Raw genomic sequence first — 11,092 nt, 5'->3', positions numbered from 1 at the left:
AGAAAATAAACAATGGTAATGGAAATGTAAGACAGCAAAAATAATGAGAAAGGATTGATAGGAAGCAAATATATTAAACCAAAAAGAAAAAACAACTAATAAATGACCCAAGAAACGAACAATCTAATATAAAATACATAAAATAAAAAGAGAAACCATCTCCTGTACGGCATCTGAGATTGCAACCCCCAATTTTCAATCTGGGCCGTCGGTTCCCGTGGGGTCCACTTTTCGGTCGAAACGGCGCTCCTCGGAATCGAGAAGGAAACGCTCTCGCATTACTTTCTGAACGGATTTCTCCAATTTCGCATCTCAGCCGTCGGTTCTCGTGGGGCCCGTCCTCCGCTGTAATAGCGCAACCGTCCGTTATAAGCGTGTCGTATTTTTTTTGGATTACCGAGAGCACTCCAGTTTCGAATCTGGGCCGTCACGTCATTGTGGGCTCCAACTCCGTCGCAAACGAACTGACCGTCCGATTTAATGAGAAGAGAGAGACCGTCTCCGATGGTAAGTCTTTAAATGGAGCCCACCAGCTTCACATCTCGACCGTCAGTTCTACGAGCCCCATCTCCATCGAAACGGCGCAACCGTCCGCTCTAAATATGGACCGATCCTCACCGGGCTGGGGTAAAAGCAGAAAGGGAGGAGAAAGGAGAAAGGAGAGGGGGAAAAGAGAGGTTAAGAAGAGGGAGCTCCCCAGGCTTCCGACGCGGTATCATTCGGCGCTTCCGCTCCTCCCTTCCTCTCTCCTCCCCTCTTTTCTCCTCCTCGTCCCCGTCTCCTTCCCCCACCCCCGAGAAACCCTATCCCTTGGGACGGAGACGGACTTCCTTTCCCGAGCTTTCTCGATTCCAGGTAAGATCCACTCTCTCTCTCTCCACCCATCAGTTCAATGCGTCAGGTCGCGACGATCCCGGCATGGGCCGGTCCCCCGTATTTGACCGGATTTTGTACTAAATTCTTTTTACGTTTCGTTGTCGAACACGTGACCGGCCGGGTCGATTTTGTGCTGACGTTTCGTTTCGGTCCTCCTCCTTGTCAAGGTCCCGAATTTTTCCGAAAGTTGATACCTTTTGCGGTTTACTCTCGTTTGCGGTATGGTTTCTGAAAGTTAGTGGGGATCGTCATTCTTCTTTCGATTTCATATTGATTTGAGTCTCTCTCTCCTTGTTTTCCATCCGGCGTTGCGTCAGTTGTTGTGACTCTGTTGTTGGATGGATGCATATGTCACGATTGGTAGAGTGAAAAATGAGGCAATTTTGTTTTTCTTATGCAATATCCTCTCCTTGCTATTCACGTCACGATTTTCAGAGTTAATTTTTCTTATGCAACATCCTTTCTTTTCTTTTCGAAAAGAATTCGGTCGCTTTTTGGCGTGTGGGTATATATACACGCATGTAATTTGTTGTATTCTTGTTTGTGATATGACATGTTAATGCATCAGTTTCACTGATATTATTTGAATGCTGGATTACCTCATGCTATTATTGGTTCTTTTGTACCATAAGTGCTGGTTGCATTTCTTATTGTCAGCATATGCATGATCAGATGAAATTCTTATTGTCATCATATGCATGATCACTTATATAATACGTATTACCACTATCATTACTTGATTGTCTGTTATTTACATCAAGGTACATACACTACATAGAAGAGGCAGAGAAGATGGGTAAAATGCGGCGCTGGCTGTGCTGTTATCATCAGGTGGATGAGCCTTATCATGTCAGTGAGAATGAATATCGGAAGAGCCCAACAAATAATACAGATGGTATGTTGTTTGCACCACCATTTAAAGACCATTATTGTTTTTCATAGTATCGTATGCCTCATTATAATTACATATTCCTATGTGTAGATTGTGTCGATTTGTTTAAGTAGCAAGTTGGAGGTTTCTGTTCCTTTTGGGATCCTTTTTTGGCTTGAATCTTCATTCCTCTGTATGTGATATATGTATCAGGATGACGTAGTAAAGCATTCAGTTTTTACTGTAACAGAAGCCATTTAATTTTAGAGGATGAAACAGAGAAATTACTCATGCTGTTCACATCAGTTTTAGTCAGTAAGCAATAGAAAATTTGCTTCTGCAACATAAAACAATAAATTTTTGTACATTAGAATAAGGAGATGGCTTTCATCTTCTCTTTTCTGAAGAAGAGAACTTATATGCAAGTCTCTTTCTTTCTGACCTACTCGCTATCCTAGAAACTGCAGTGAGTAGTTACTTTTTCTTGTCTAACTTGAACTCTCAAGTCTAATAAGGAAATAGGAACACGTGTCTCCCATCTTTTGGTATGCAACAAATCCATTTACTTAACCTTTTATAATATGAGGTTTTAAATCTTATGGAACTCTTGCTATAGGAAAGGAAGTTCTATCTATTATGTGCATAAATAGATAGTCTAAGACATACAATATCACCAAAAGAGCAGCCTACTGACACTCCAAAACCCAGATAACTTAGACTTATTCTCTCTAGTGAGCTGGTCCTGAGCTCAATTGACTAGCTTGTATTCAATTCATGATATTGTTTAGACTCAATTTTGTATTTGCATAGCTGTGAGGCTTCTTGTTTTTTAATTAGTTGAAGATTTATCTTTGAATCATTATATAAGTTGCTACAAGTTAGGTGTACCATCTTGTTTCTGCCACAGATGGATTTCTTCCCAAGGTGAATTACATAGTGATAACATCTGATTTTTCTGCCAAATAGGTGACGGCTTAAGTGAATCCTGATTGGTTCTGGCCAACATTCAAGACCATGCTTGCAAAAGAATTTTGGGTTTAATAAGAATATTGTGATTGACATTATGCTTGTAGGGCCTTTGTTGATAATGAGTTACTGATGTTCCTTCTGGCTTCATGCTATGGTATATATTTTAGAACTGCTGATCTTGTATTTGCAATCACTTCTTGGGGCATCTGGGACACAAATTTTGATTTTAATGATCACCCTTTTTTTAAAAAAAATAGTTTAGATAACCAATTTTATAGCCTTCCATCTATGGTGTTCTTTGTTTATCTCTCATTTCTTTTTTGACTTATCTTTTTCTTTTTGGTTTTGATTCTAAATTAAGTCAAATGCAGGATTGCAGTACACTCTGTGAATCTGGTGTTGTCATAAACTTGGACTAGAGCTTTGATACTGTTTACCATGCTGCTTCTACTTTTTTATTATCTGAGGTTCCCTTTTAATCATTCCAGGACCACACAGAGGTTCAAAGTATTCCACTGCTCCCAAAAGTGAACCCCCAAAAACACCCCCTCCTATTGAGGTGCCTGCATTATCGTTAGAGGAACTGAAAGAGAAGACTGATAATTTTGGTTCAAAGTCTCTAATTGGTGAAGGATCATATGGGAGGGTGTATTTTGCAGTTCTAGACAATGGGAAGCAGGTTGCTGTAAAGAAACTTGATGCTTCATCAGAAGAAAACTCTGAGGAATTTCTGACTCAGGTTTTTATTCATTCACCTAGTGGATCTCTTTCTGACTCACACCTTTAGAAAAGCTGGACTTGTAAGGTTGATTTTAGGCATCTGTTTAGTACCAATGATCAGTCAGATAAATAACTGCATATCTGTTTTCTTATTTAGGTTGCCACTGTATCAAGATTAAAGCATGCAAACTTTGTTGAAATGCTGGGGTATTGTGTGGAAGGAAATATGCGTATGATGGCCTATGAATTTGCAACCATGGGCTCTTTGCATGATGTTTTGCATGGTATGCAATTTGTCGGTCGCTTTGTCAACATTTCTTAATTCATTTTTGTTGGCTTCTTTACATTATCTGGCTAGTTCTTGTATATGACAGTCCCAGAATCCAATTTATTATATAACTGCAGGCAGAAAAGGAGTCCAAGGTGCACAACCTGGTCCAGTATTGGACTGGACGCAGCGAGTGAGAATTGCTGTTGATGCTGCAAAGGGGCTAGAATTTCTTCATGAGAAGGTTCAGCCTTCTGTAATACATCGTGATATCAGATCAAGTAATGTCCTTCTGTTCGAGGACTTTACAGCAAAAATTGCAGATTTTAACCTTTCAAATCAAGCTCCTGATATGGCTGCTCGTCTTCATTCCACAAGAGTCTTGGGAACTTTTGGTTATCATGCACCAGAGTAATTACACCATCTCAATATTCTGCAGTTGTTTATGGCTCATAACCTCAGTTCAAAAACTGGATTGCTCATTTTGATTGTCATTCTGCTTGTGGTTCTATAATAGTACTTGTGTCCAACTTATTAGGTATTTACTTTCTATCTAGTGAGGCTGCGGTGTTGCTTGTTAGCTGTTGTCTTCATATTAAGCATCTGAAGCTTGAGATGGGTTATGTTGGTAACGTATGGAAGGTTATGTTGGTAACTTCCTGTATATGTTGGTAAGTTATGGAAGGTTAGCAGGTAGCAAAGTTCTGAACATGATGACAAGATTGAGGTGGGTTAAGGTGGAAAAGTTTCCTGTCATATTTGATTATTAAGTGTAGGGTTTGGAATTTGGAGGCTAGCTGTGCTTTTAGGGATGTAGATATGAACTACAGGATATGAAGTTTTGAACAAGAAGTATATTCTGTATGATGTGCGTAAAAGACATTGAGTTTTTGGTTAAAATTTTCCACATTAGTAAGGATAAGTTATGATGTTACCATGTTTTATATAATGAGTCAAAGTCTGTTCAAGTTGCTCTCACATTTAGACAATAAGTATACATGCTCAAAATAAATGGTCTGCTGAAAAATAGTGGTGTTCCTGTACAAAATAATCTTTAACTTAAATACTTTAGAGTAAGATGAAAAATTGTGGATTCCTTTGCTCTATTTTCTACTGAGTGGATCTTTTCTCCAATTTTTTCTTTTTGGAGTGTAAAGGAAGAACAGTAGTGTATGTAGTGGCTAGTCACTTCCAAGTATTTTTCTTTTAAAGGTATCGTGTACTAGACTTTATGTAATTATACTAGTTCTTGGTGAAAATCTGGATTTACTAGAAGTTTATATGCTACCTTATATGTTCTTGCTAAAATATGAATATCACTTGTAGCCTACATGTTCATTTTACTAGAGTTTGTGTTATTATACTAGTCGTTGGTGAAAATCTGGATTTGCTAGAAGTTTATATGCTACCTTATTTGTTAATGCTAAAATATGAATATTGCTTGTAGCTTACATGCTCATTTTATTTTCAATGCTTTGATGGATAAGTGGTCAAAACTTGCTACTTAAATTAATTGATTGGACAAAAGTAAGCTTAGAGGGCTATCATTTATCCACATGACACCATTGCAAGAAAAAAATATAAGAATTCAAAGATATTACTGAGTTCAAGAGGAAAATTTGATTGATTGCTTAAATCTGTTATGGATATTGGATATCTACTTGATCATCTTTGCTCAAGTTATTTTGGATGGTTACTGAATTGATAATATCAAGGGAGGATAGTCACAATATTATTTCTTAGATATGTAATCAGGTCTGGTATCTGAATAAGCTCTTGGAAAGATGTTTGAAAAGACAACCTTGATTTCTTATTTCCTATGTAATTGAAAGATGATTTACGGATAACGAATTATGCATCAGCATGATTACACAACATGATGCAGTATGATTAGACACTTTGGCTAGCATAGTGATTTCTCATGGGCTGCCATATCCTCATACTTTACCTTCTTTGCCCTCATTATGGAAAGGTTGGGTTAGGAATTAAGTTTGGACTTTGGACATCAAAAGAAAGCCAGATTTGAAGGCATATACTATAGAAGTCCATTACTTGTCTTAGCTCTATGTAATTATCTGGCCGTAATACATTCTGGATGGAGTATCTAAAAATGTAGAAGGAAGATCCTCAAAAAGTTGAACTTTGTGGACGTATTAAGCTAGCTTGTTATTTGTACTTCATTCATACTTTGCAATGGCCATATTACATCCTGAACTATTTCTGCAAAAAATGATCCTTCAAGCTTTTTCAGATATTTCTCGGCAAATGCAATGAGTTTTACCTTTATTAGACATATCTAGAATGCAAAACATAGCCAATAATGTAACATGATATGGAAATTCAATTGCTTGATCAATATTGCAGTAAACTGCCTCATCTCTCATCTTCCGTTAGACTGATCTGTACAATTCTACACAGGTATGCTATGACAGGCCAGCTGACACAGAAGAGTGATGTATATAGCTTTGGGGTTGTCCTTTTGGAGCTGCTGACAGGCAGGAAACCTGTGGATCATACGATGCCTAGAGGGCAGCAGAGTCTGGTTACCTGGGTAAGACTATGTATATGTATATGTATATAGTCTTATGTGATCTGTACAATTTTACTTAGTAGGTTATTGTTGATTGCGAGCATATATTTCGTTTATGGGTAGTCTTGTGCTGACGAGTAAGAAAGGGATCTTATCGTTTGGAGCAAGGTAAGTAATACCGAATAATACTGTCCGGTACGGGCGGTATGTACCGGTCCGACGGTATACCAGTACGCGGACCGCTCATTACCGGGTGGAACGAATAATAGTAATAAAATAATATTTATTTATTTATTTATATATATTTTTTTAGAAAAAGGCTCGGCGACGTCGCCTTTTTCGGCAACGTCAGAAAAGATCTTATTTTTTGGATTCACTATGTGATCCATCCACAACCCAACGGATTGTTAGCATTAAGGAGCAGGGGAGGTTATGTATAGAACTACTCTAAGCCCCTGGACTAGAAGCTTACTAAGTTTTGTTAGAAAGCTTAGTAAGTTTTTTTTCTTACCAAGTTTTGTTAGAAAACGTACTAAAAATCTTACTAAGTTTACTAGAAAGTGATTAAGGAGCAAGGGAGCTTAGTTTTAGTAAGCTATTCTCCTGGATTTGAAAGCTTACTTAGTTTATTTCCTATTCATTCTATCAATGTTTTTGTATGATTGTCCTTGAATTATCTAGTGATATTGTCCTCAACATCAAGGTTGTAAATCTTGGTCTCCAAGTATGGTGCCAGTGTACCGGACACTATACTGACCTGTACCTTCCTGCACCAGTTGAATAAGAAGAAATTGATACCAAGTCGGTCCTTTGTGAGACTGGTGTATACCAGTTGATATGCACGATACCGACTGGCATTTTGAGACCTTGCTTAACATAGCTCAATAGTGTGAAGGATCCACGGAATCAGTCTCCAACAATTAAGAACTATAACTCAAGGTATGTAATACCGTACCGGTATTTGGAGGTTGGCTTGGTACGGTATGGTACTAGTGTACCGAGCAATACACCAAGGCTTACCGAACGGTACACCAGGGCTTACCGAGTTATTTTCTCTTACTGTAGCATCGTAGTACTGCTACAGTGTATTGCTGTAGCACTGTAGTACGGTCCGTCCGATAGTAGGTGGTCCGCGTATCGGTATGCCATCGGTCCGGTATGTACCACCCGTATCGGGCGATACCATTCGAAATTGCATACCATGCTATAACTAATAGTTGTGGATGCATATACAAGAGAGACTACAAGTTAGACATGCTTGCATAGATATTGACAAATAGAAACAGAAAATCATTGAACAGTTATTTTTCAAAAAAGATTCCCTGTTTATCCATAATGACTAGTCAAATAAGACTCCTAACTTAAAGATACCTCAGAAAAAAATTGAATTGAGAATAGTTAGAATAGTTGTTTATTGTGAGCGCATATGAAGTTTCCTAATTTAGTTATAACTTAAGATTGATAATTTTGACTAAATCAACTAGACCAAATATTAAAATTTATACCCTAAAGTCACCTAATACATAAAAACTACTTTGGCTGAAGTCATAAAAACTTGTGAAAAATAATCTGTATTTATTTTCATTAAATCGAGTCAACATAAAGAGTAACTGACTCAAACCTGGATCTAACATGCCCAATTCTAAACAAAAGTTCATCAGCTGATTCCATTTCCCTTAATTATGTTCAAATGATCATTCAGTCGATGATCAACTTTCATTTTTTATTCATTAATAGAGGCATATGATTGATGATGTAAACCATCCTTATGATTTTATGTAATTCTAAGCTTGATTTTCTTCTTAGTGTTAAAACTAGGACACTATCTAGAGTAAAGCTAAGCAAACGATTTCAACAGTCGATCGCACTCAGGAAGCAAACTGTTTTTTAAAAATGAAAATGTTACTTTGAAACCTTAAGAGTCTTTGAAAATTCATGTTTCTGAGTATTATATAAAAATGAAATAGAGAGCATTCATTATTGTAGCACATGTATTTGCACAATGATGTACATGATCTATGGATATAAATTATCAAGTTGTTGTGAATCATACATGCTTAATTATGTATTTGTGTATGTATATTCCAATGCCATATAAGTAGTGTGAATAAATACATTATCCCCCATATAGGGATCTGTTGATGTCATGTCTTAATAACTGCACCTGGTGTCCAAAATGAATCAAGAACCAGTGATTTATACAAGATAAAAATCTTGGTATATCAAAGAAAAACTTGGATCATTTGTTGAAATCTATTTGGAAAGAAATGATCATTTGTTCAAATATATGGCATGGGGCTTGTCCAAATTTCCATTTATTGAAATATATTTGGAAATAAATGCATTAGTTTATATCCTACCTGATATCTAGTAGGTCACCATTAAGTTAATCTTATCCATTTCGCACTGATTACATAATCGTTTTCCAGAAACTTGGTTATAGTTCATCCAAAAGTGACTTTCATGTGACAATAAGCTTGCATATTTGATAAAAAGACTATTGAAAGCACTTTCCAATTGGTTATTGTTGAAATATATGGCTTGGGGCTTGTCAAAATGATCATTTGTTGAAATATGTTTAGAAACAAATGCATAAGTTTATTTCCTACCTGCTATCTGATAGGTCACCATTAAGTTGTTAATCTTATCCATTTCGCATTTGTTTTCCAGAAACTTGATTATAGTTCTTGCTAAAGTGATTTTCATGTGACAATTGGCAGTTGGCTGCTTTGTATATTTGATAAAAGACTATTGCAAACACTTTCCCATTGCTTATTGTTGAAATATATGGCGTGGGCCTTGTCAAAATGATCATTTGTTGAAATATATTTTGGAAAGAACTGCATGAGTTTATTTCCTACCTGCTATCAACTAGGTCACCATTAAGTTGTCAATCTTATCCATTTCACACTGATTATATCATAATATTTTTCAGAAACTTGGATATAGTTCACCCAAAAGTGATTTTCATGTGACAATAAGCAGTTCACCCAAAACTTGGATATATTGCAGGCACTTTCCCGTTACTTATTGTTGAAATGTATGGAATGGGGCTTGTCAAAATGATCATTTGTTGAAATATATTTGGAAATAAATGCATGAATTTATTTTCTACCTGCTATCTAGTAGGTCACCATTAAGTTGTTAATCTTATCCATTTCACACTGATTATATCATAATCATTTTCCCGAAACTTGATAGTGTAGATATCTTTCTGATGCTCCTTCAGTGATACATTAATTGCAAACACTTTCCTGTTGCTTAAACCATTCCTTCAAGAATACTAGCTGTATATTGGACATGAACTTAACAGTCAAGTTTGATCCTTATTGTGGGAATTTGGACGTAATTGGCTGGCATCAGCGGAAACTGAGTATTTTTATTGGTTTTTTTCTTTAACAAGTTATTCATATGGATGGCATGTTCTGTATACATATTGCTTCTTCCCTGCTTCTTGGCAAGCAGGCCAATTCTTGTTTGTTGTTCTATGCTTTCTCTGCCACACAACCAGTGTTGCGTTAGTGTTGGATCACCATATTGCTTAAGCTGTTTTGTTGTCTCATTGTTTTCTTGCACTAGTGAGTGTTGCTTTTGTTTGGAAGTGGTTGGACATTGAGGTTGTTTTATGCATGTGCTGGTACTGTCAAATGAAAGTCAAGCATCACTCTTTGATATCTAGATATGTCTCTAATGGTGTACTGTTTATTTTTCCGTATCATAGGCGACTCCAAGATTGAGCGAGGACAAAGTTAAACAATGCATAGATCCAAGATTGAAGGGAGATTATCCGCCAAAAGGGGTTGCAAAGGTCTGTATCACTCTTGTGAATAATGTGTCATTTGGCAAAGAGGACTTTTGCACTAAAAGGTTCCATAATGATAAATTTAGATTTAATTTGTTCCTGCAGTTGGCAGCAGTGGCAGCTCTATGTGTGCAGTATGAAGCAGAGTTTAGGCCCAATATGAGTATTGTGGTGAAAGCTCTCTCTCCTCTTCTCATGAATAAGCAAGCTCCTGCTCCCCCACCTGTCGCTGCTCCTTCCCAATCTCCTCCTGATCCTTGAAGGATGGAATGATTACTACAATTCGGCTTGTCTTTACTGGTATGTTTATCTACTGCAAGGGTACTAGTTTTGATATAATCCTTTCCTAGTCAGGAGACCTTAGCTTTGAGCAATGGAGGGTCTGCTTTACAGTCTGTTGCATTATGCAGGTCAATGTTCATCGACGCAGATTTGTGCTGTATATTTGTTCCATATTTCAGTTGTTGCATGATTTGCCAGATGGGCCACAAGACAATATGAGATGTCTAAGTATCATGAAAGCATGCTCATCACTTGCCCTGTATGTTTCAAGAGAAATATTTGTTTGATCCTAAGCCTCTAATATTCATAAATGTGCCTTCGGATATCAAAATGTAGTGCCCTAATGGTGATTGATGATTATGGTCTGTTGGTTTATGTACCCACATCCTACCAACAAACATCCACCGTTGCCATAATGGTCTCCATCATGCAGATTCCATATGAGACGAGGTTCTTCAGGAGAGTCCATCTGCACGCTACTTTAGTATCATGCCATAATGGTCTCCATCATTCAGTGTGCACTTTGTCTAATAATTCTACTGTTTGAGCATTCTCATGGCATTCCTACCAATGTTCATTTGAAATGTTTATGACAGGCAACCATTTGGGTTTTGAGGTTTTTGCGAGGGAAGATTCATTGTTCATCTTGCATCATTACACAATCTCATTCAAGTGTTCAGGTCATGCCTATATTTAATGAAATTGTTCCATAGGTTTGTTCAAAACCTGAAATTTTAGACTGATCAATCCCTGCCTCCTCCTTTGTGTTATTAG

At 37.1% G+C, this 11,092-nt stretch overlaps 1 protein-coding gene across 1 annotated transcript; it reads left to right on the top strand.

Annotated features, from left to right (window-relative positions):
• Positions 1-636: 636 nt before the first annotated feature.
• On the top strand, positions 637-10,678 carry LOC135630777 (PTI1-like tyrosine-protein kinase 3). Its single transcript, XM_065137949.1, has 9 exons — positions 637-855; positions 1,638-1,771; positions 3,205-3,455; positions 3,594-3,720; positions 3,842-4,115; positions 6,123-6,255; positions 9,956-10,042; positions 10,142-10,336; positions 10,447-10,678. The coding sequence occupies exons 2-8, from the start codon at positions 1,669-1,671 to the stop codon at positions 10,295-10,297; spliced, it is 1,131 nt and encodes a 376-aa protein (XP_064994021.1). The 5' UTR covers positions 637-855; positions 1,638-1,668; the 3' UTR covers positions 10,298-10,336; positions 10,447-10,678.
• The last annotated feature ends 414 nt before the right edge of the window (positions 10,679-11,092 follow it).

This window comes from Musa acuminata, chromosome BXJ3-2 (assembly GCF_036884655.1).
Source record: "Musa acuminata AAA Group cultivar baxijiao chromosome BXJ3-2, Cavendish_Baxijiao_AAA, whole genome shotgun sequence".
In the NCBI taxonomy this organism is placed as follows: Eukaryota; Viridiplantae; Streptophyta; class Magnoliopsida; order Zingiberales; family Musaceae; genus Musa; species Musa acuminata.
This window is presented reverse-complemented; position numbering and strand designations above follow the sequence as displayed.

Excerpts from the sequence above, each read along its gene's own strand:
- LOC135630777 (XM_065137949.1), top strand. The coding sequence starts at position 1,669 with ATGGGTAAAATGCGGCGCTGGCTGTGCTGTTATCATCAGGTGGATGAG. Across the intron at positions 1,772-3,204 it reads CCCAACAAATAATACAGATG|GACCACACAGAGGTTCAAAG; the intron begins GTATGTTGTTTG and ends TAATCATTCCAG. Across the intron at positions 3,456-3,593 it reads CTGAGGAATTTCTGACTCAG|GTTGCCACTGTATCAAGATT; the intron begins GTTTTTATTCAT and ends TTTCTTATTTAG.